The sequence below is a fragment of the Lichenostomus cassidix genome, chromosome 19, assembly GCF_008360975.1.
Source record: "Lichenostomus cassidix isolate B80296 chromosome 19, HeHo_3.0, whole genome shotgun sequence".
NCBI classification, from domain to species: Eukaryota; Metazoa; Chordata; class Aves; order Passeriformes; family Meliphagidae; genus Lichenostomus; species Lichenostomus cassidix.
This window is the reverse complement of record NC_139499.1, coordinates 10,047,315-10,071,439: the sequence shown is the minus strand read 5'-3', so window position 1 is coordinate 10,071,439 and position 24,125 is coordinate 10,047,315. Positions and strand designations below refer to the sequence as shown.

At 43.2% G+C, this 24,125-nt stretch overlaps 4 protein-coding genes across 12 annotated transcripts in view; 1 reads left to right on the top strand and 3 right to left on the bottom strand.

The window, feature by feature from the left end:
• Positions 1-24,125, top strand: part of NF1 (neurofibromin 1) — a 69,539-nt gene that overhangs the window by 24,415 nt on the left and 20,999 nt on the right. For 5 of the 7 annotated variants that reach the window (XM_085078579.1, XM_085078581.1, XM_085078580.1 and 2 more), the window contains exons 28-36: positions 490-651; positions 1,364-1,467; positions 2,057-2,192; positions 5,094-5,156; positions 6,984-7,142; positions 7,960-8,057; positions 8,170-8,316; positions 8,783-8,929; positions 9,268-9,378. In XM_085078579.1, coding sequence (XP_084934705.1) covers positions 490-651; positions 1,364-1,467; positions 2,057-2,192; positions 5,094-5,156; positions 6,984-7,142; positions 7,960-8,057; positions 8,170-8,316; positions 8,783-8,929; positions 9,268-9,378 — 1,127 coding nt within the window. The remainder of the gene's footprint in view (positions 1-489; positions 652-1,363; positions 1,468-2,056; positions 2,193-5,093; positions 5,157-6,983; positions 7,143-7,959; positions 8,058-8,169; positions 8,317-8,782; positions 8,930-9,267; positions 9,379-24,125) is intronic. The other 2 variants (XM_085078582.1, XM_085078584.1) reach the window with 1 other exon arrangement.
• OMG (oligodendrocyte myelin glycoprotein) lies at positions 12,287-16,530 on the bottom strand. 2 transcript variants are annotated; one of them, XM_085078586.1, is made up of 2 exons: positions 15,937-16,530; positions 12,287-15,209 (listed from the first exon to the last, which is right to left on the bottom strand). In XM_085078586.1, the coding sequence occupies exon 2, from the start codon at positions 15,201-15,203 to the stop codon at positions 13,905-13,907; it is 1,299 nt and encodes a 432-aa protein (XP_084934712.1). In that variant the 5' UTR covers positions 15,204-15,209; positions 15,937-16,530; the 3' UTR covers positions 12,287-13,904. The 2 variants fall into 2 exon arrangements, with proteins under 2 accessions (XP_084934712.1, XP_084934713.1); XM_085078587.1 differs by having other exon boundaries at positions 12,287-15,005; positions 15,937-16,193.
• On the bottom strand, positions 16,675-19,067 carry EVI2B (ecotropic viral integration site 2B). Its single transcript, XM_085078603.1, has 2 exons — positions 18,915-19,067; positions 16,675-17,986 (listed from the first exon to the last, which is right to left on the bottom strand). The coding sequence occupies exon 2, from the start codon at positions 17,953-17,955 to the stop codon at positions 17,101-17,103; it is 855 nt and encodes a 284-aa protein (XP_084934729.1). The 5' UTR covers positions 17,956-17,986; positions 18,915-19,067; the 3' UTR covers positions 16,675-17,100.
• On the bottom strand, positions 20,300-23,779 carry EVI2A (ecotropic viral integration site 2A). 2 transcript variants are annotated; one of them, XM_085078602.1, is made up of 3 exons: positions 23,573-23,779; positions 21,947-22,100; positions 20,300-21,694 (listed from the first exon to the last, which is right to left on the bottom strand). In XM_085078602.1, exons 2-3 carry the CDS (start codon positions 22,018-22,020, stop codon positions 20,917-20,919), a joined length of 852 nt encoding a protein of 283 aa, XP_084934728.1. In that variant the 5' UTR covers positions 22,021-22,100; positions 23,573-23,779; the 3' UTR covers positions 20,300-20,916. The 2 variants fall into 2 exon arrangements, with proteins under 2 accessions (XP_084934728.1, XP_084934727.1); XM_085078601.1 differs by lacking the exon at positions 21,947-22,100 and having other exon boundaries at positions 23,573-23,777.

Here is a 24,125-nt window from a genome sequence, read left to right as displayed (position 1 = left end):
CTCTTAGTGTATTCTTAGGAAATGTCTTGTATCTAAGTTCGAATCTTGACAATAAACTGCATTTTTATGGTAAATTTTTAGTTAATGTCTAGGAATTATTTTAAATACATTTAGAATAAATATATGTGGGCTGGTTATTTGTTACAGGTGGTGTGTGCTGTAATGCAGACACACAGAATTGTATTTGCTCTTCTAGATTTTAGCAAGATGAGTTGGGCTTTGTTATACAGCAGAATAACTGTGTGTCTGTTTGGATAACCATTATGAGTTTGTATGACTGGATACCCTGAGGCAGAGTTTTGGACGAGCAGTAGCACAGGAAATGTTTGCAGAGAGATTGTGTTTGTGTAATACGATATTTACCTGCCAGACCCCATAGCAGACATAAAGCTTTATTGCAAACTGCTTGGTGGCTTTGTCATAATACTGGTTTTTTATACTTGCCTTGGCTCCCTGCAAGTCACATTAACACTTCTTCTTCCTTTGAAGGATGAGCTAGCTCGTGTCCTGGTCACACTCTTTGATTCCCGGCACCTGCTCTACCAGCTCCTCTGGAATATGTTCTCAAAGGAAGTCGAGTTGGCAGATTCCATGCAGACACTCTTCCGAGGAAACAGCTTAGCCAGTAAAATAATGACTTTCTGTTTTAAGGTACATGATCCCATTTTTTTTCTCTGCTATGGATCTCAATAGCAGGAAAAGTTTAGTAATATGAAAATACTAACTTTATACTAAAATACTAAAATACAAAGCTGCTAGTCTGTGGGGTTAAGCGCTTGAGTAATGGGATTTAGATGAAAACCATACAGAATGGCCTTTGGGTCTCAGTTTGAGTTAGTCTGAGCTCTCACATCTGAAAAGTTTAGGGAGTTTTGCTTTTTGTGTTTTAGCATTTCATGAACTGAATCTTATAGGTAACTTATGCTCAGGCCCTTAAAAAATACATCTCTCCCTGGCACTAACCTTTTGCCTTTCTGACCAGTTCAATTATATGAGTGATTCTGGGCCAGTGCCAGCTGGAAGACTGGTGAAGTTTGTGCACCCATTTCAGTTTTAAAAGTTGTGTACAAACGGAGGTGAAGTGTGCAGTCAGTGCCCTAAGAAAGAATATCTGCTGGTTAGCATGGCAATTTAGTTTTCTCTAAATTGAATTAATTTAAATACCTGTTGAAACTGATCTCAGTTGTGTTCCAGAGGTGAGACTATAATATGGAAACCTGAGTTTTACAGGAATTTGACTTATGCCAAAACCAATCAAGTGTTTTCAGACTCTAGAAAGCTTCTAGAACTTTGCAGCATTCCTGTGAATTGCTGTGTCAATCTGTGTCAATGTGGCCTCTATTTTTGTTTCCCCTGCACACAGGTCTATGGTGCTACATATTTGCAGAAGCTGTTGGAGCCTTTGCTGCGGACTGTGATCACATCCCCTGAGTGGCAGCATGTCAGCTTTGAGGTGGATCCAACAAGGTTTGAGATTCAGGGCGAGCACCAAATGTATCTGTCTGTAAACATGATGCCCACTCATTGTATATAATAGGATTCCTTTCTCCTTGTTGCAGTTATTCTTCTCACGCTTCCATACTGTTGTACCTCTTACTTTTCCAGACACATTAATTGTCTCTGCAGCCCTGTTGCTCTGTTGCTTTAAATTATCTCTAACTCTTAGAAAAGTTACAAGTATTCATCTCTTAAGTAGCTTACTCAAAGATAGGCCCTTCTAATTAATACTTTAACTATCAAGTATCTCTGTCTACCTCAACAATTCCTTTCAGATAAAGCATCATGAAACTGATAATGCAATTACCAATTGTAATTGTGTGCATGTGTTTGTATGAAATGGTCTGAGAGAATCCCACCTACAGCTGTCTGTTCATTACTGACTTTTACATGACCTTTTATTTTTATTTTACACGGTTTAAAATAATGATGGAAAATTTTATGTAAAAGCTCATAAGTATTTCCATAAGAAAAAGAAGAAATGAGGTTTTTACCAAGGATGTAAGTGCAGCTTGTGTCATGTTTGATTGCTGGTCATACCTGTGTGGGTCTGTTTCAGGCTGGAGCCCACAGAAAGCCTTGAAGAGAACCAGCGGAGTCTCTTGCAAATGACAGACAAGTTTTTTCAGGCAATCATTAATTCCTCCTCGGAGTTCCCACCCCAGCTGCGCAGTGTGTGCCATTGTTTATACCAGGTATGCCTGCAGTGGTTGCCTGCCCCTACTTTGGGGTTGGTTTGTGAAATTCCAGCAGTTTGGAGCTTGGTGCTGGACACGGGGCATCTGTAAAGATTCTCCTCAGAAGTTTGTTAAATAGCACAAGTGTGAACATAGGGGCTACGTGGTGTTTTAAGGCTTGGGTTGGCAATCAGGAGGTGACTCAGGTTCCCTGACCTCCATCCCCAACTCCTCTGCTCTGTCCCATGGCTGCTGAGCCCTGCTGGGTCTCTTTGTGTGTTTCTGATGGACTCAGCTGCTGCTAAACATCTGAGTAGGAATTCCCTCGGGGCTCACTGGGAATAGTTTCCAGTCTAGTTGGAGGATTGTCACAGAAATGCTGTGCCTGGTGGAATATTGGAGCTGTGGTCTCAGTGAAGGGCTCTGGAAGAGCTGCTTTTGGCCTTTCAGCCACAGTCTATATCTCAGGTCTAAAGCTAAGCCAAGCAAATGAATTTTCTGACCTGTGTGAACTAGTGATGAGTAACAAAAATCCTGTCCAGTCACATTTGCACAGTGAGTGCTGGGGTGGTCAGGCAGCTGCTGCAATCCCCAGAGCCTGGGGGTGAGAACAGGCAATGTGTGTTGTGACTGTCGTGGTCTGGGGTTGTTCCTGTGAGCCCTTGCACTGAACCAGGTGTGCAAATGCTGAGCCTTGTTCCTGCTCTGACAGCTCTGTAAAAAGCCTCGAAAACCATTGGTTTTTCTTTCTGACAGTGGTTGTGTTTGGGTTGGTGACTTTGGGGTTTTTTGGGGTTTTTTGATGTGTTTGGTTGTCGTGATCAGGAAATGGGGTGGGTGGATTGGTCTCCTTCATAGCCACAGTGTCACAGATACCAGCTAGAAAAATATTTGAGTGTTACTGAAAATATCACAAACCGCCCTGGTTGTTCCTGCTGTTACTGGACGTTACATTTTCCCACACCTCATCCTGGAATTAGGTTTATATGCTGTTACCAGGATGTATCAGATTATTGCTATTTCAGTGGTACATTGGTAGAAATTATTTCTATGCAAATGGTAATTCCTACATGGAAAGGAATTTCTAAAATGTCCTCACCAGTGGGCATTCCCAGAGATTCTTCTATGGAAGCCTTTCCAAGTCTCTTGGCTTTATTCTTGTCTTTACTGTGGGTGATAATAACGGTAATTGCAGATACATAAGTGGCATTAACCGATATTTAGCTTCAATGTTTACTACTTTAACTGTTTTTAGTAACATCTAAGTTTCTGTATAAGTGTTTGTTCATCATAAGTAGTGTTAGTAAGTAATTCTGTACTTAAAATTCCAGAGTCTTGAAGAGTCTGGTCTTTTATCTGAAAGCAAGTACAATCAAGATCTGATTTGGGGGCATTAATCCATTTTTATCATAAGAACCAAATAGATGATTTTTATAAGATAACTTCACTTTTTAAAGGTGAATGGGTTCCATCCCAAGCACTAGTGTGAGAGTAAATGAGATGGAATTTTGTGGTGTTTTTATGCTTAGAGTTTTAAAGTAACTGTGCATGTGAAGAATGCTCACCAGGTGTGGTCTGTAATTGATTACTAGTTAATTTTAATCACTGTAGCAACCTCACAGAAACAGTGTCTTTAGCTGAATATTGGGATTGTTGCTGGCTGGTGTTTCTATTTTGGGAACAGAGCCCAGTGAGTGTTTTCCTTTGGAAATATCAATAACTGGCTACTGGGACAGATTCACCTGGCTCCTTACAGGTAATGTATGTTCAGGAGTGTGATGTGAGCAACAAGCATGCTCACAGTAACTCCTACAGAGAATTTGTGTTGGCTCTTTCCTAAAATCCCCACAAACATACGTGATTTTTCTTATGAAACCAAGGTGGAAATTTTCCTCTAGCTGCGGTAGCCCAATGAGTAGAGTGTGTGTACAACTGCTTGAAAGCCACTTGTGGAAGTTACACAGGGAAGGTTGGCAGAGATGCCACTGGTCAAATATTGATAGGTCCTGCACGAGCTTCAGTTCCGCTTGCTTAGTGCAGAGGGTGTTACTGGCTGGTTTGGGTTGGGGAGTTTGCTTTTCATTCTGTTCCATTCTTAACTTGTGGAAGCTCTCTGCCAGTGCCAGTGGGACACTCTGGAGGTGGCTGAGTGCTGCTGGAGGCTTCCCAGGGATTCCCAACCCCATCCCAGCCCCTGGGAGCATTGATGCTCCTCTGGCTGGGCAGCAGGGCATGAGGGGCTGGGGCTTTGCTCAGATCCTGCTGGAAATAGGACAGAATTGGATGCTTCTTGGTGGGTCCCTTTGCATCTCAGTGAAATGCAATCAATTCAGACCTCTCAATTTGGAAATTTCTAATAATAATAATTAACACAAGCTGTAGCTTTCTTCTTCCTTTGTCCAGAGAGTGTTTTATTGCAGAGTTACCTCTCACAGTGGTAATAACCCTGATGGTTCACAGGTCTAATCAAATTGAAGGACACACAGAGAAACATTGGGAAGATTTAAAACTCTAAATTTAATTTAAAAAGTAATATGTATTTCAAAGGTATAACACTATTTGTACTATAAAATTATTTGGGGATGGGTAAAATATATTTGAAAGCTGAATATACCATTTAAGGCCCAAGATTGTCTATCACGAGCACATTGATGTGGTTTGACTTTTAATCTAGCCAGAAATAGTAGAAATGATTGAAATTCAACATTTGCTTGTTTTGTATTTAGTGCTTTGTAAATAAGATGTAATAAAACTGTGGAATAAAAACTCCATCATCAGTCTTTAGTTTATATATTTCATTTTCTGTTGGTTATGTTTGTTACATTTTACTGTGTAATTTATGTACAAGTCAACATTGGTTTTTTTGTTGCTGTATGTAGTTGGTGCTGTGACTTGTTTGTGCTCATCTCTGTTCTGTAGGCAACTTGCCACTCTCTACTGAATAAAGCTACCGTAAAAGAAAAAAAGGAAAACAAAAAATCAGTAAGTTTGGAGACCTTTTCTATTAGCCATTTCTTTCAAAGCACAACAGAAATCTTTTGCTGTTTGTTCAAAATATCTTCACTTCAGTCTATTTGACCTCACTGTAAAATCATTCTACTAATTCTGGCACAAAATAGCTTTCATTTCAATTAACACTGGAATTAAGTTAGATTTAAAATATTCTCTGTGTGCCTATTTGAGTAAATGAGAAATTTTTAACATTACTGCTTAGTATTTAATATTCTGACTCTTCTACCCTTGCCACCATCTTCAAATTAAAAAATTGTGGAAGAAAAATGTTTTCTTTGGTTTTGAGAAAAATCTGGGTCTGTTGAGCTGCTTTAACACTCTGGCAGATAACCTGAGCTTGCATCCTGGGCAAAGAACAATTAATATTTGTGGGATACTGGAAAGAGGCTCATGGGACTTGTTTCTGACACATTTTCTTTTGTTTGCTTTGTGATTAAGCAACAAAACCCCATCTTTAGCACTTGTATTTATTTCCTGAGAAAAGCAGATTTCCCCTTTTAAGTAACTTGCTGTGATAGAGTTTAGGTCTGTGGGTTGCATTAGAGTGTTGTCCTTAGAAGTTCAGACTGAATCTTTTTTTTGGCAGTGATCTCAAACTATAAAGTATGAATCAACCAGAATGGAAATTTAGACTTCTATTAAAATACTCTTAGTTTTGCTGTAACTGAGCAGAATAGTAAGCATGCTTAAAATGCAAAAGCTGTGGGCAAGCCAGTATTTTACAAGAAAATATCAGTAATTGCATCACAAGGTAACTGACTGGAGTTGCTACTGAACCAAAGTGATCCTTGGTGTATTTTGTACTAACTGTTTTGTCTGGTTTAAGCAGCATGATTTGAGATTGCAAGAGTTATGTTTTGAGTATTTTACTAAACTGGAGTTTGTTTGGTTGGGGTTTTTTTTATTTTAAACTATACATGATAATACCAAGCTTGCTAATTGTATTCTGTGAAAAGGAAGAATCTGACTCATTTTGATTAACCATTGTTACTCATTAAAAAATACACATACAAATATTGATGTTTTATAGAACCACATGTCGCATATTTAAGAGCTTTATTTTTGTCAGGAAGCTTTGTCTTTAACATTTCAAAGTCAAATGAAAGATAACTAAAGGATAACTGTTCTCTTAGTAATGCATAGTTGATTTCCTAAAGGAAAAGAGATTTTTTTTTCTTACAACATTTTCAGAATTATCTTTTTTCCTGGCTGGCAAAGGACAGTATTTTAAATCTGCTCAGTGATTTTACACAGTGTATGTGTAGGCAGAGGAGTGCACTGGCCACTCAGCTCTGCCTCTTTCTGTCCTCCTGTGGACAGATGATGGTTCTGAAAGGTATTTCTACAAATAGCTCCTCACAAATGGAAAATCACTCCTGAAACTTTCCAGCACAAGTGTTACTGCTGGAGAGGCTCTTGGCTCAACTGTGCAATTACAGATACACAGATCCAAGCCCCAGCGGTGTCAAGGCATCCCCAGCGTGGGGTGGGGCAGTGCACACCTGAGTGCAGAGGTGTGGCACCCGTGGTTTCTGTGTGGGGTCAGCTCTGAGGAGCTCTGGGCTGTGTCACTGCCAGGGGAGCTGTGAGCAGCAGAGGGAGAGCAGCTGGTGTGTGAGACCCCAGTCCTTCCCCTCTTGTTCTGATTCTCGGGATGCAAGAGTCGCACTGCACTGCACTGAGCATGAGCGCTGTGCAAAGAGCGCTTCGGCTTGGCTTGCCACGCGAGGCTTTTGGCAGCCCTTGCCTTGCCTTCCCCTAACTCAGCTCTGTTGTGTGTGGCTGTCCTGTGCACAGGTGGTGAGCCAGCGCTTCCCCCAGAACAGCATCGGCGCCGTGGGCAGCGCCATGTTCCTGCGCTTCATCAACCCTGCCATCGTGTCCCCCTACGAGGCTGGCATCCTGGACAAGAAACCCCCGCCCCGCATCGAGAGGGGGCTCAAGCTCATGTCCAAGGTGAAGCCAGAAAGAGTTTAACGTGGCTATATTTTATGTTCTGCCTGCTTTAGTTCTGCTCTTTGACCAGGATGAGAAAATGTAGGGAAACTCAGAGGTTTTTGTAACAACTGTCACATTTATGGAAAGTGCAGTTTCTGGGCTGTGTTTATGCATCGTGGCATTGTTCAGGCTCTCAGCAATGTAAGGTTGGGGACAAACATTTTGCCAAAATTGTGGATAAGAGAGCTGAATTCCAACCCTTCACTTGAACTTCTCATTTGAAAGCAAGCAAAGAGATCGAACAGAGCAAAGTTCCTGTGAGCACAGTGAGGATAACAGCAGCTACCATTGATCCAGTTCATCCCACATAAAGAAGATATTTTTCCTTTCTTTAATCTCATTTGGTCATCTTTCTTGTAAAAAAATTTGTAAAAATATTTAATGATGGCATACAGATTCTGTGGCCTGTGCATATTATCCGTTGTAAACACTGAGAAATTATATTTTTCTTTAAATGGGGGTGTGCTACTGTTTTTTTATCTGTCTTAAGTTCCAGCAGAAACACTTAATGGTTGTTTGGAAGATGATTTATTTTCCTAGTTTGAAGTTCATAAGCAAGTGAAGTGGTTTGCTAGTATTTATAAGCATGTGAAAGAAAATACTTTGAAAGTGAATGTTTTAAATTAGTTGACTTAATGGCCTTTTGTTGTGAAACCCCAAAACAAGAAGTGAAAATAAACTGTTTTACTTCAGTGGCAGAAATACTTGGGTCAATTACTATAACAGTTAATACATTAAACCTTTGTGTGTGTTTACCATCTTTTTTCCCCTTTAGATCCTACAGAGTATTGCCAACCACGTGCTGTTTACAAAAGAGGAGCACATGCGGCCTTTTAATGACTTTGTGAAGAGCAATTTTGACGCGGCGCGAAGGTAGGGCCTGGGTCAGCACAGAGCTCATGGCGTGTGCACAGTCACCTCAGAGGGCCTCACAGCCCTGTGCTCTCCCTCCCTCACTGATGGTTATTTCTGGGTGGAATTGCAGGTTTTTCCTTGACATCGCGTCTGACTGCCCGGCCAGTGACACTGTCAACCACAGCCTGTCGTTCATCAGCGACGGCAACGTGCTGGCGCTGCACCGCCTGCTCTGGAACAACCAGGAGAAGATTGGACAGTACTTGTCCAGCAACAGGTGAGGCTGCAGGGCTGTGTGATGGGAGTGTATCAGAGTCCTGCCGTGCTTTGGCTTGGAAGGGACTATAAAGCTCATCCCATCCCACCCCTCTGCCATGGCAGGGACACCTCCCTCTATCGCAGGTTGCTCCAAGCCCTGTCCAACCTGGCCTTGGACACTGCCAGGGATCCAGGGGCAGCCACAGCTTCTCTGTGCCAGGGCCTCACCACCCTCACAGGGAAGGATTTCTTCCTAATATCCAATCTAAATCTCCCCTCCCTCAGCTTAAAGCTGCTAATATTTGGAAATACTATCCAATGCTTCTGTTATTACTGAGAAGAGTATTAGTGTTCATTGAAGACTTCTCATACTTACTTTAAAAAAGAAAATCCAGCTTGTTTCAGGTGAGGAAGGGTGGTGGGCAAAAAAGTGGGAATTGCTGAGTAAAGAAGGACTTTCCTGACAAGGTGCATGTTGTTTGTAGGGATCATAAGGCTGTTGGACGACGACCTTTTGACAAGATGGCAACACTTCTTGCCTACCTGGGGCCTCCTGAGCACAAACCTGTGGCAGATACACATTGGTCTAGCTTAAATCTCACAAGTTCCAAGTTTGAAGAGTTTATGACAAGGTAATGAGATTATTGTCATGGGGACACACAGTGTGGGTTTTTAGACATTATCCTGTGAGGAGGTGTCGGCAGTTCTTAACACTGTCACTGCTACCAAGACTCTCTGTTTTGAAGAGGAATTAAAAAAGCTGAGTCTGCGTAAACCTTTTAAGTTTCTGAACAGACTTTAATTTAAAAAATTTGAGAACCGGAGCTGGTGGTAACATACAGGATTTAAGGAAGGCTCAAGATTGTGTGAATTTAATACTTTTGTTTAGAGATGGGAGTTAAGAGGGTTTGGGATTTTTTTAAATTTGAAAGGCAGTTGTGAAAGTTGATGTCAATGTGTTGTTTTTTAGGCATCAGGTACATGAAAAAGAGGAGTTCAAAGCACTGAAAACATTAAATATTTTCTACCAAGCTGGGACATCCAAAGTTGGCAATCCTGTTTTCTACTACATCGCTCGGCGGTAAGAAACCTTTCACTTTCCCAGTCTAAAATGATCCTGTAAATAAAAGGTATCAAGTGTATGTATGAGACACCAGCACGGTGTCAGACAAGAGTCTGAAAACAGCTTATTTGTTAAAATTTGCTGACAGTGTTTTTGAGTTGTTTCCTAAACCAAAATTCATTTTATAGTAATGACACCCATGACAGGAGTCTCTCCTAGTGTTGTTAAGGAAAGGGAGGTCCCTGTGCTCACCCCAGGTGGTCAGAGTCAGCTCTGAGGGTTGGATGAGCTGCTGGAGGTGCTGCTGCTGTGGGAGTGTGCAGGCAGCACTGGGGAGGCTGGTTTGGCTCAGGAGGCCATGGGAGTGCTGCCAGGGGTGGGAATTCTGGAGTCCTGGTGTCACCAGGCACAGCCTCTGGGGTGTTCATGGTTGGCTCATTGCTGGTGCTTGTTGTGCCTGTGGGGCTTCAGTCACTGAGGTGGATGCTTTTTTGCCCCCTTTAAAATGAATTCCTTTTTTTAGCAAGATCCCTAATGTTTAAGCCCCTTTCACACACAGAGTTAGAAGCGAAGGCAGTCTTTTTAATCCTCCAAAAAAACCTCTGTTTGCTTGCCACGTTTTTCTTCTCCATTTTGTTCCATTAGACACAGTCTTACTTCATGTCAAGTAAAACAAAATGCCTGCATTGTTTCCCTGCCTTGTTCAGGCAAGAAATTAGGCACACAAATGCAGCGAGTAGTGATAACCCATCTTAAAAAGTGACTGTGGCTGGCAGTGATCCGAGACATTCTTATGTATTCTGTGCAGACCTGACATGCAGTGTTTCCTTCATTTGTAGAGCAAGAAATGGTTATTTCATCTGCAAAGAAAGATTTGCTGGACATAAATCGAGACAGAAGTTTGCACCACATGTTTGCTAGGCTTAACTCACCTCCCTCTTCTTTAAAAGCAGAAAAATTAATTTATCCAAAGCTGCCTCCCTGGGCAAAACCATCATGGTCCAGTCAACCAAGCGCTCCTGCCTTCAGAGAGGGGTGGGAAGGAGCAGATTTCTGAACATTTTATCTAGGTGCAGGATATTAATGAAAATATTGTTGTACTTTGACATGAGCCTTGCTGCTGGGTGAGTTATTATCTTTCTCTTGAGCAGCTGCACAATTCAGTTGCCCTGGCAGGGCTGCCTTTCAAACCAGCAGGAAGGGCTTTGCTCTGGGATGATGCTCTGGCATCCTCTCTTCTCATAGGGATGTGGCTAAGTGGTGCTTATTTGGGGTGTTTGTGTTCTGGGTCTGAGCCAGATGTGTGAAATATGGAAAAACTGTTGATATTGGAGCAGCCAGGCTGTTTGAGGGCTTGTAACAGGCTGGGGTTTTTTGGGGTCGTTCTTTTCCTTTTTTTTTTTTTTTTTTTTTTTTTTTAGTTGGTAGATCTTGTTGCTAAGGCATTGTTGAGTCATTTTACTGATAAATCTGGATCAGTTTATGTCCTTCTTGTGCTGTGAAATTTAATTCCTTCTGTCATCTATCTTCACATTTTGTTTCCTGGGCAACAACCCAGCTTCTGCAGCCAGTGCTTTTCTGTTTTTAATCCCTACCCTGTTGCTAAAATGATCCATAAATCAATAAATATTGATCCTGAACTACTGCCATTAGGTTTTATAGCTGATCCCAAACTAATTAATAGGAATACAAACCTCTGAGTTATTGCTGCAGACCGCAGCAATCCCCACAGCAATTCTACCCTTTCCAGTGTGAGCACATAGCTATTAAAGGTGTGCCAGAGCTTTTCTGGGTATTTTGAATATTGCCCTGAAATGCTAAATAGTTGTTTTGGATACCAATCTCACTGAGAATAGATAATTTTGTATTTCTGGAGGTCTGAGTGCACAGTGTGTTTACAAACCCAGGCCCTCGAGTTTAGCTCAGAGTGGCTGCGCAGTTGCCCAGCAACAAGTGCTCAACTCCCACACTTGTGCCTCCTCCCTGTTGCCTTATCGACTCATTCGTATTCCAGAAAAATACCAGGAAGCCTAAATTCCAGTCTGCTTTATTGAAAGCAGCCTGAGCAAGAAGCCCTGGTGCTGCAGCAGCACAGGCAGGGTTTGGGGGGAGCACAGCCCTGGAGGCTGGCAGGGCTGGCTCTTCCACACCCAGCTGCAGGTCTGGGATCCCAGCTTCCCAATCCTGCACCTGCATTTGGAAAACCCCACAGCCTCATTTCCACTTCCAGGCTTATATTAGCATGCTGAAGAGTTGGAAGTCTGGCTAGCAAGTCCTGTAGGGTGGGGGCTTGTGTTGTGCCCCAAATAACCTCTGGAGAACAGTGTTTTCTATTGCTGCTCACCAGACTGTCTCATTATGGGTGAAACATTCTCAGAGCCTTTAAAGTTGATTCCATGTAGGTTTTTTTTAATGCAATAGAGTTTGGCATCCTGTACTGACTCTGCAGCAAAGACACATGCAGTATTTCATGTAATTTCCTCAAATCAAGTCGTTTAGTCAGAGCACGGTGTTTTGTGATCAGTCCTGCCTTGCAAGCCCAGCTGCTCCCACTGTGTGGGATGAGGCCATATGAGTGAGACAGTTCTGGGAATTGCTGAGCTCTGAGCATGGTAAGTAGGTTGGTGCTGTGTTACAAACACAGGGACTGTCCAGAGAGAGTGGCAGCAGGGACTTCTTAGGTGTTTCTAAGTTTTAAAGGGTAGGAGGGGGAAGGATAGTCCCAATGTTGCCATCATCTCATCAGCTTATTGCTAAACAATATTAGATATATCAGTAGCTAAATAACATAATTTAATTTAACCATATTTCCCCCCCATAAGATGTGAAGATGGAGCCAAATGTCTCAAAACAGGTTTGTATAATACAGTGCTATCCATTTATTTGTATTACTCCGCTTGTTTGAAAAGAAGCAGTCAGTAGTTTGGTTCAATACAAACATAACTTTATTTTTACTTAAATGCCAATGAAATAACTGTACAAATCCATTGTGTAACATTTACTGTTAGAAATTAAACACATTTCCGGTTATAGAAATACTGTTCACGATTGGAAAGTTGTCATTTCTGTGATACCAGTGGTTGTAAATGATCTACAGCCCCCATTGACACCTTAGGAGGAACAGGTAGAGGACTCCAGTCTCAGTTGTGAGGTTTTCTGGGTTTTGCAGCACCTTCATGCTACAATAACTGGAAATTAAATGGCCTGGAATGAATGGAAAACATTGTATAGGATCTGTAATATTAAGTGGATAATACTTTTTCAATTAACTTGTTCTTCAGTTTTCATTTCATGCTGTTTGCAAAACTTCATCTGTAGTATATCAAGTACCTTTGCCATAATTTAAATAATTTTCCTAGAGTGGACAGAACCATGCGTGCAGCTATTTCTACTGGCTGACGGTGCAGATGTCGAGGAGAAGAGCATCCATGCTCGCCCTTAGAAAGCAGGGATTTGGGCATGTTCAGTGCCATGGACTGAATTTGGGTCTCTTTGAAGTCACAAGAGTCAGGATTGTTTCGATGAGAGCTCGCCAGCTAATTGCTTAATTGATCTGTTACATGACTCGTGTTAGAAATTGGCAGATATTTCATTTTACTGATAGGAGTTTGTTACATTCTGGCTGATTTGCGGTATTCTTTTAAGCAGAACATATTAACATTTCAGGATATCACTTGACATAAAGTCAAGGAGTTCCAGGTCATTAATTTGGGTAGATAACTCCTTGGTGTTTGGCAGTGTCATGGCATTGAACATCTGGCATTTTTCTCTACTTTTATTTTTTTTCTTTTTTTTTTTTTTTAATATGGAGAGAGCAATAACTTGCCTGCAGTCTCTAAGTCAAGCCAGAGCAGAAGGATACCAGCCCCTGCCACTGTCCCATGCTGAAGTTAGACCATGTTGCCTTCTCAGTTTACACCCTCTTGGCAGACATCATGGCATTGTCATATTTAATTCCTAAATTCAAGACTGTTGTTCTTCATATTTAAAATACTCTAATACATATGAAGCAAACATAGATACACATGCTAGCGATTTTGCTCAGGAATAACTTCTGATTAGTGAAACAGCTCAGTTTAGTTCCTTTATTTTTTTCCCTTTCTTTTGCATGTCATCATAACTTACAAAGAATCTGTGCTGCTATATTACAGGAATTGCTCACTGGCAAGTCAAGCAAGACAATGCAGATATGTTACAGGCCTTCTGTTTTTTTCCAGTTGTTCAATGACAAAATCATACATAAAATCAGTACTTAAAATTCTGATGTGTTTATTCTGTGCAAGTAAAATGAAAAATTTAAATACAAAATAAGCACATTTTTAAAAACAAAATAATTGATTAATTGTACTCAATTAAGACATATGAAAATAAGTAGCAGCTTAGTATCAAGACATTAGTGTGCACGTCTTTAAGAACTGTTACTTTCTTTAGATCAGAGTCAGAACTTGAATTTCTTTCGCTCCGATTCATCGCTTCAGCTGGATGTCTTGGTTCCAGCTGTTATCACAGGAATAAACTCAGTAGTTTGCACAAGGTGCAAGCCCTCAGTCCATAGCCAGGGCCAGGGCGTGAAGCAGGGCGAGGTGAAGCAGCCCCAGGTGCCAGCTGCTGGCTCTGGAGGGGACACGGCCATCGGGAGCGCTCGGCGTCACCTCCTCTTTCCTTAAGGTAGCAGTTGTGCTTTGAGGCATCTTGGAGTAGTTTGTTGGCATTCCACTGGTGATGCTTAGAGTCATGGGAGTGGTGGAGGATCCGGTGGCAGGGCTCAGGCTGGAGTTGCCCTCGGTGGAGTCCTGGATGAGGATTGTGCGTGTGGCTGCAGCCTCCTGGGGGCCGTCGGGGAAGCGCAGCAGGGGCTGCTCTGTGCCAGGGAACAGAGCCGGCTGCCTTTGGGTCACCAAGGGACTCACCTCCTTGGCTTTGAATTGTTTGTGCGTTTTGGTCACTTTGGTGGGCTCGGGTGCCATGGCAGAAGTGGCCCTGTCCCCTGCCTTCGTGCCTTTGACCATGGGGCTGGAGTCCAGGGCCGTGGGCCCCTCTGGGGCTGCCGTGCTGCTCGCCCAGGGCCAGGGCTGCTCGGCACAGGGAGCCCCGATGACACGGGCAGCTGTGCCCTGCACCCACTGCAGCACGTAAGGGATGTTTTGGTTATCGCCGCAGGACCAGGGGTTGTTGTATAGAGTTACTACCTGCAGCTGGGAGAGCTGGTCAAAAGCTTTGTCAGGAATGTATGAGAACTTGTTGTTGTGCAGGTAGAGGCTTGTGAGGTGTTGCAGTCTCACCAGTGTTCCTGGGAGTATCTGGGACAAGAAGTTATTGGATAGATCCACCGTCTCTATGTTGTAGGGCATATTGGTTGGAACTGTCCAAAGCTTGTTGCTGCTGAGATTGAGAAACTTGAGACTGCTCAGTGTGTTGTTGATCAGGACAGCTCTTTCCACCATATTCCTGGAAACATCGAGCACTCTAAGATTCCACTGGTAAGCTGTATCAAGTTTCTGAAGAACTTTAATGTTGTTGTTTGTGGCATATAATTCCCATAAGGACTTGGGCAGATGAGCAGGAACATTCTTGAGCCAATTATTTGAAATATCAAGGGTCCTCAGATTGGTGAACCTCGTTAGCTGATGATCGAGATCTACAAACTGGTTAAAGGACAGATTTAAATATGTAAGGTTGTCTTGAAGTCCCTGGGGCAGTACAGTTAAGTTTCTGCCTGAACAGTCCACATTCCTGTCGTTTCCTGAGCACTTACAGCTAGAAGGACAGATACCCAAACCAGTGGGTATGAAAACCAGAAGGACCAGCAGACAGGTAGATGTGTTCAATATCTGGTATTCCATTGTTGCCTGGAAATAAATATACCAAAATGACACCCTTTTAATCCATGTAATACATTTTGTCTCTGTATAAGGGTTGTCTTGGCAATGGCCACTTGCAGGAGAAATTAAGTAAAAATATCAATAACCCCCTTTGTGGCACGGTCCTTTTTAGAATTGTTCAAGAGAGACTTCACAAAGCATCCCTTCAGCCTGTCATGTTGTCTGGCAGAATGAGACTTGTTTTTTCATCTCCCTTTCCCCCTCCAGCTCAAATGAGGGCTTTCTTCCGAAAATGCAAGTCTCTTCCAAACGTTATACAATGTCTGCTTCTTGTTTTTAGTGATTTCAAGCCTATGTTATGTTTGGAATAATGTGTTCATTTATAGAGGATAAAAAAATGGCTGTCAACTGGATCTTCACAAATCTCTGCAGTAATGTAACAGTCCCCCCCATCCAGGCATGCCGTTTGCTTAAGTAAATTGGTTAAAATACATCATAGGAATTTAGCATGAAACCCAAATTCCAATGTTCATGCTAACGTGCGCTGTATCATTTTTCCCTCCTTACAGTGTTAATTATGATCTCAAAGCTGGAAACACATGTTTAGAACCCGAGTTACCGTTAGTAAGAAATCTCTGACACTGCAGCAAATTTCTGGTGCAAGCATCTGTCATCAGCTACTAATTGCATTCCCATTTCCATCTCCGATTCGGTAGTAGGATTTTGCGAGTAAAATCAAAAAGCACAAACTTACCGTGGTGTCCTGCAGTATCAGCACATCGTTTCTGTGATGGATTGGAGCTTAGAGGTCGCCTTGTTCTGGAGAGCAGCTCCAGAGGCTGCCGGGGGCTGTGCTTGTCTCAGCTGCATCGTACGGCTGCGCCCGGCTCCGCAACCACCTGATCCTCTGGGCACTGCAGAGCCGGCCTGAGCTCAGCCAGGGACCTGCCAGGGCTGGGCTGGGCTTTGGGCTGGGAGCAGGGAGTGCCAGCCCTGCTCTCAGCCCTGCTCTCAGCCCTGCTCACAGCCCTGCTCACAGCCCTGCTGCTGCTCCTGCTGCCTCCAGAGCTCGGGCTGCTTGCAGACACAGCTCTCCCTGACACGCCTGCAGGCTCTGGCAGCCTGGGCTGTTTGAAAAGTCAGCTTAACTTGTGTTCTTTTTGCCTTCGATTAACCTCTCCTCCTGTAATACAGGTTAATGTCAATTTAGGCTTCCTAGCAACACTGCCAGAATATATTTTCATAACTTTAAAATACTCTGTTTTCTACTCCTCGCATCTGTGTTGTCAGGAAAAATATAGCTCAGCTTGTAGGATTTTACAGATTTCTACAAGAAATCTCTATCTGATTTTCTCAAAGCAGTGTGGTAGAGTGTGTTTATAATGCTGTTAATTTTAACAGGGTGTAATGCAATGAGCCTTAGAAAAAAATCTTTATATAATTGTAATGCTGTTCTTTAGGCATACCCAATCATACAGCTTATGCAAACATCTTTGACTTAGAAAGCTTTATTAAAATGAACTAGAATTGATTGCATTCACTTAACACAGCCCAGTGGAGCCAACCCTGGTTAGAAGCTGAGTCCCTCTGAAGCTGGGCTGTCTCTGACATCTCCATGTGTGTGTTACCTGTGTCTGGCTGTGCTGGCACACACAGCTGTGTACTCTGGCTTCTGGAATCTCTAATTACAGGTAACAGCTGGGCACAATTTGCATTGTAGTCAGAAATTACTTGCTTCAGGCAGAAGCAGGTTGTTCTCTCTTGTGAAAGCCGAAGTTGGGAAACACCAGGGAAATGCCGAGGAAATGCAGAGGCCTCGCTGTTCTTGCCTGCATCAACTTCTCCTTTTTTGACTTTTTGGAAAATTACTTGATTTAAGAAAAATGTGTGGAGTGTTCTGGAAGGTAATTTTGGCAGTCTACAAAGGGTGTTCAGGCTGGGGCAGTGATCCATGGATGTCCTGGAGCAGTAGCTCAGGTGGTGGGGGCAGTGGTTCCTCTGTTTCCGAGTGAAGTGCTGAGTTGCTGGGATCCTCAGTGGGTTCCCTGAGCCAGGCAGGGGGAGGTGGCAGCTCGGAGGACTCGGCTGGAGTGTCTGGGTGAGGACAGGAGGCAGCAGTGCTGTTGGCTGGCTCTGGCTCTGGCTCTGGAGCTGGAGCTGGAGCTGGCTCTGGAGCTGGAGCTGTGTCTGTGGTGGCTCCGGTGCTCCCTGCAGCCAGGGGAGGCAGCTGCCCATTCTCAGTACTGCTAGTGTTGGGTGGTGGGTTCTCTGAGGCAAGTGGATCCTCCTGCAGGTTTGTGCCTTGTTTCAGTTTCCAAGGCAGCATAAACAGAACTGAGGAGCGCTTGTTGCCCTGGTCAGAGTCCATGAGGAGATCTGGGGTGTCCCCATCGGCGAAGGGCGAGCGGCCTGCCCAGTGGGTCTCGGCCAGAACAGGTCTCGTGCAGCATTTCCACAGGAGAATTACAATAATTGCCATCGTCATGCCAATCAAAATGATGCCAATTAACAGGGCTGCTACCCAGCTGCCATCCCCAGCTTCTTCCTCTCCTGGGAAGGCCTGGGGCTCTGTAACAGCCAGGGATCTGTCAGACTGGTTTAAACTGGGGCCAGTTGCTTGCGGCTGGGGGAGCAGGGATTTGTCTGCTCCTGGACTCCTGGCAGTGGTGAATGTGTGGCTTTCAGTCATGGCAGTGTGCTGAGGTGCTGCTGCAGAAAGGGATCTCCAGATTTCCCCACAGAAGATAAGCAGTATGACCTGGTTCCTGGCCATTTCCCTCCAGCCTCTTTACAAGTGTCCTCTCCTATTGCAGGGAAGAAGTAGAACATGGTGACTTGCAAACTGCATTTTTGCACTTTATTGCCACCAGACAGTTTTGTGTTAATACCATAGTAGGGAAAATAGTGCTCTACCCAATATTTCACATTTCAAACTTGTTCCCATCTGCATGATCAGCAGGTTTGTCACTGACTTTACAAATAACAGCAGGTTTTCAACGTTATTGATCATATTGATAAAGTGACTTGTTTGGAGGTAATGGCTTATTATCATCTTTTTTCACCTTATCAGAAGAAGGCATAGGCAGAGCAGTCCTTGGCAGCATTGACAGACAGAGTTGTCAGAAGTTAAGAAATAGCTTGTTGTGATATGAGCCAAGAAAGAAGTAAAAGGCTCTTTAGAGTTCTCTTAAACTTCTATTTCCTGTTGTCATCTCTCTTCAGCATAGCAAGATATTTAAAAGTTTTCCAAGTACTTATGCTGTAATGACACAGCATTTTAGTGGTAAACTGTTCTATAGATAAATTCCTGCACGTACATTGTGCAAATGTTGAGTTTTTCACATGAAACAGATTATTTTTTTCCTGTACTGATTGGAGTTCAGCTCTCTAAATGTCTCGCTGTGAAATAAATGTTATAAAATCCATCTACACAGCTCTTTTCCTTCTGAAGTCACTTTCATGCAATTTGAGCTAATTCATTAGTTGCTATAGTGCCAGTCCTGGGAAGCTATTTCTGGGAAATTAATATGCATGAGTCTTTGTGGGTTTACAAATATGCAAAATTAAATTTTAAATGCAACAGTGTAAACACACATGAACAGTAAGTTAATGACCCGAGAACATCATGATCTAAACTCTGTCAGGTTTGTAACAGGTTAAAATTATTCAATTCACTTTTTATCCTGCTCCCCTCTTTTCAAAACAGAGTCAATACTTGAAGTTGATCCTTACCTGTACATTTATCTTCTCTCAAGCAAGCACCGTCTGACTTTGTTGTGTGCAGGCTCAGGAGGGCTCTGTGTGCTCAGAGTCAGACAGCGTAAAATGGCTCTTCTCATGCTGAAGTTTGTGCTGAGAAAGAGGAAGTTGCCAACACTGGCAGGAAGTGTCTGCGCCGGGGAGCTCACGGGCTCTTATCTCAGAGATCGTGTGTCCTACGGGCAAATTTCTGCTCTGCTGTCACTACTGGGCTTTTATAAAAATGTGTTTGTAGCGTTTGCCACATCAGACACCCATGTGTGTTTATATGGAAATTCTTAAATACTTGTTAGCCTGTCTCTTTGCACTTTAGAAAACAGTGATAGTTTGTTCGGTGTGAGTCAAAAACTGTGCAAGTTTGGGCTGGATTTGAGTTGCTGATGTAATTCAGTGGTGGGTTTTGTGTGCTTTCACGATTATTGGTGGGAAGCCACCCTGGGCTCCTTGGTGAGTCATGGAAAGCTGTGTGGTCATGGGATGCTGGCTGTTCACACATCCTCTGTTGTGCAGTTGAATCGAGAGGCAGAGGGTAAAACCTGGTTTCCCCCTCAGCCTGTCCCTGCTGGCTCAGTTATTTTTCTGTGTGGACAGCAGTGGGACCTGCTGCCCTCACTGATGGAGTGCTGTGCTCTGGGCAGCTGCTTCCCCCTGCCTGTCCTGTCCATACCACGGAGTGTAACTCAAGTACTCTCTTTGGTCTCCTTGAGCATGTTTGTCTGGAAGGGCTGCCTGGCAGAAATAAACCCACACCAAATACGTCCTCAGTTGCATTTTCTGAGCTCTGTCTCTCTCCTGGCTGCCACAGTACCGTGGTCCTGCCTCTACTACTGCTGCAGCTGCCCTGCCAGCCAGGTTAGTGGGTGATCTAATGGAATTGGGGTGGGGATTCAGTCATCCTGGTCCTCTCAAACTCGTACAACCATCTTATGTGTCACAGCTGTTGGGTACAGCTGCACAGGATGTTTGGTGCTCTGGCACTGTGCAGTCTCAGCACTTGTAACCGCAGTGCAACAGATCTTCAGCCCAAGGAGCAGCCTGTGGAAAGCTTCTCACATTTCTTTAAAACAGCAAGGCTCTGCTGCAGGGAGAGCAGCCACAGGCACCTCCCTGGAATTATGGGAAGGTCAGGTCTGTGAGAATAAAGAAACTAAAAGTTGTTGTGGTTTTAAGAAATTCTTGGCATGTTCTACTTGGTGTCAGGAGAAAATGGAGTGTGTGTCCATGATGCAAGAAATCACAGCGAGTCATCAGAGACCTTTAATGAGCTTGCCAGTGTTACAGGAATATAATATTCCAAAATGCCTGCTCATATTTTTTCTAACATTTTGACTTAGAGAAATAGTATCATGTAAGTCAAATTATTTAAAAACTGATATTGCAGGTTTATTGAAGATAGCAAATTGAACAAGTGGTCATATTCTAACAAATTCTACAAACTTCATCTGCTCATATACAATGGCGAAACACAATAAATATGGCTCAAATCAGTCTGCTTCTAAAGTAATTAAGCTGATTTAAGAAGTTCTTGATGGAAAATCCAAAAGGGCATTTTGAGAGGGACTAGATCCTGAATCAGTGGTTGAATCAGAGTTGACTAATGTATGGTTTTCTTAAAAAAGCCACTTGGTTATACCTGTGCAGCATCGTAGTGTTCAATGTGCTTATCAGACTGACAGTCTGTTCCCTTCGTGGTCCTTGAGCATGGGCAGATTCTGTCCTTTTGGTTTATCCTGTTCAGCTCCTGTCACCCTGATTTCTGCTCGAAGGAGTAAAACCAGTCTTGACACTACTTACAGAAAGCTATTTAACACATGGATCCACACATGGCTGCAGCATTCCCACTGGCGTAAATGGAAAAACTCTAAAATCTGGATTTAGCTTTCCTGGGGGAATTTCTTGTTACTTGAAAGCTCAGTTTTTGCTTTACGTTCATGGTGTAACAAAGGCAAAAGCTGAATTTTGACCTGAGTGTGAATTATATCTCAACTACAAAATTGGTTAAAATGGGTTTGTGTGACTGGGATGGTTCTTGGCTTTCTTGTTCCTTATCTGCTGCTTTGGTGGGTTTCTCAGTAGTTTCATCTTCGGTTTTCCTTCGGTTCACAGCATCCCTCCCTGATACCAGGTCTTGCATTATCAGCTCGGTTCCAGTTGTCTCCTTGGGCATCCTCTGCCACGTTCCTGCTGCTGTGGGCCATAAGCTGTTGGTGGCCAGGAGGTCACCATTGCTCCTGGGCCTGCGTTTTCCTTGCTGGGCTCTTTTGAGATAGGACATTTTGTTGGCTACGACGACTGTGGACAGAAACAGGCAGATGCAGATGAGCACAAGAACTGCAATGACAATGAAGCAAGTCAGTATGAGAGACTTATTGTCTTTACAGGTTTCTTTGCTCATTGGACTCTTGGGTTTGCTGCTTCTCCCCGGTCTTCCAGTGGTGGAAACTGTACTTGTGGCAGGGGAAGATGTTAAATTTTGGGCCATTGTGGAGGAGAAGGATGGCAGGGTACTTTGCATTTCAAAAGTAGTCGTTTGGCTGCTGAAATTGGGGCTCAGAGGAGAATTTGTACTTTGTTCTGTTCTATTCTGGCTCCCATTGAGGTTTTGGCTGCTGGGACTCCAGGTTTCATCTCTGAGCTGAGGATAACCTGTGTGGTTCGCAGTTGTTTTCAGACACAGAGAGAAGATGATCATGGCAGGGAAGGCCAAGTGTGGGGTACTGCATCTCTTTGTCTTCATCTTCCTGTTCAGTCCCCTGCAAAAATACCAATTATGGTGTTAGTTTAGCAAATGCTGGTTCTTGTAGGTTTGGATTGGGAATAGCAGGCAGCAGCCTTTTTGATGAAAAACACATGGCCTCATTTTGGGAGGATATAGGAGGATGAGTTTAGGCACCCAGATTATGAAAGAATATTGTCTCAAACTTCTGACAGTTTGAGGTTTACAGAAGACATACGAACATCAAAAGAGAACATGGAGCAAAGAGAGAAAGAAGAGTGTTTCCTACTGAGTGCTTTGTGATGTCAGGGCAGATTCTGGGAGTTCCTCCTCTCTGAAGCTGCCCATGTTACACTCGGTCATCACTTCTGCTTTTACACAGGGAATGGAGAATCCTGTTGAGGTTATAGATTACTGACTGCTTCTCACCTCCCTGAATTCCCCTGGGGTGGGCAAGGGAAAAACTTGAACCCAAAATGTTCCTGTAAGTGACAGCAGTAACTTATGTGAATTGTGGCTAGTTCCTGGCACAGCTGTCTGGAGTATTTCAAAATGCCCAGGAAAATCTTCGTCCTCTAATTTTTCTGCTTTTTTGTACAAAAAGCTGTTTATCACAAATGTACTTCCTGTATCTTTCTCCCAAACATGCTACAGATTGTGACATTTTCTTTAAAACTCCACTGCTAATTATGCAAATGAGAGTAACCATTTGTATGTTCTGTTTCACACTTGTGTGGTATTCGAATTTTTCTGGAGGGTGGCAGTGTGAGAGTGGGGTTGGTCTGGTACTAAGATAATAACTTCAAATTAACAGTGGCAAATCAGCCAAGCAGTGACCCAGCCCCTGCTGCTGCTTGGGCCAGGCTGTTCCTGACCTTCCCAGGGCAAGGCTGGTGTTTCACCAGTGTCCTTCATCTGCCTCTAGGAACAGATCAAAGTGTTTCCTCTGAATGTTACACACTCTGTCTGGTGCAAATTTAAATGCTGCACAGAATGGCCAAAAGTAACAGTATTGATTTTATAAGTATGTTTGTTCTTGAACAAATTTGCATGTTGTTGTAAAGCTAACAAAGAATATTTGTGTGTGTGTGTAAATATGAAAAATGAGAGAAGTGATGTTCTTGGTGTGTGACCAGGAGAGGGGAAAGCAGGTGTGTAAGGAGATCTCTCCTTAAACAACAAGGGAGCAACAAAAGATCCGTATCTTTAATTTTGCAGTTCAGCCATAACATAAAATTATTCTCCAATCTTAGTCATAAACTACAGCTCAGGTAGAAGTTTTGTCTGTGTATGGTAGAAGTCACCTGGATGATGCTTTGTTGCATACTTTGAAAAGGAAAAGTAAACCCACCAAAGGTTGGGGTTTTTTTAAACAATATTTCAGCTATTTTGAGCAGAACAGGCAGAGCCAGCACAGCCACACTGCAGCGTTCCTGTCCCTGCCCAGGGTGCAGCTCCCTACTCTGCCCTGGGCACACTGAGCCCAGTGTTCATTGTAGGCTTCCAGACCAGATGTGCTTTTCTTAAAAATCAGCAGGCTGATGGTGTGAAGGGCTGCGCTTGAAATCACAGAGCAAAGGAGCTAATCTTTAAAGAGCTGGTTTTAGTGCATCCCTTTGTATCTGGGTATTGACAGGGTCTCAGTACCCAGCAAGATCTGCAGTGCAGGAACAACAGAGCTAAGTAGTGACTGTCACTGTTAATTCCTTGGAGTCTGATTGTGAATAACCTTTAACATGACTAAAAATACAGTTTATCAGCTTCCCTGATTCAGTTGGAGATAATATTTCTACAGCTTGTTACTATTTTTGAGTTACTCAGACTTCTTTAAAAATACTTCTGCATACTATTTTCTACAAAACGCAAGAAACTTTGAAGTACAACTTAAAACAGAAGAAGGAAAATGTGTACTTACCTTGCCAAGACGTAGTCAACAGAAAGTAGGTGTTTCAGATATTTAGTCCTTTGACAATAAGATCTCTTTGTGCATATATTTGCTCCTAAGATGCAAACAACCATCAGTGTACAGCAGGGAGATATTGGACAATGCTGGTGTATTTTAGGCAAATCTGTAACTGCAATGACATGTGGCTCTAAGTGGGGAACTAAAACCACAGTGATGACACACTTCCTTTGGGTAACAGCTATACCATGACACATTAAGGGGAAAAAGCCCCAACTTGCCCAACTTAGCACTCAAAACCACAGGAAGTAACGGGGAAAAAAAATCTTTTGGGCAGATGAATGTTTTGTGTTCTGGGTTGTCCTGCACTCAGGTGTTATTGAGAGATGTGCCCCAATACCCTTAAAGCTGCCCCTGTGCTAACAGCATTTGTCAGCTCTTCTGTAGCCTGTTGTTTGCCTTGGAAGAGTTAAGTTAATGACAGCTCAGAACAGTGACAGTATTTTTCATGAAAAAGGCTGCTGTGGCCTGAGGGTGTTTGCAGGACCACGAGAAGGGTCAGGCT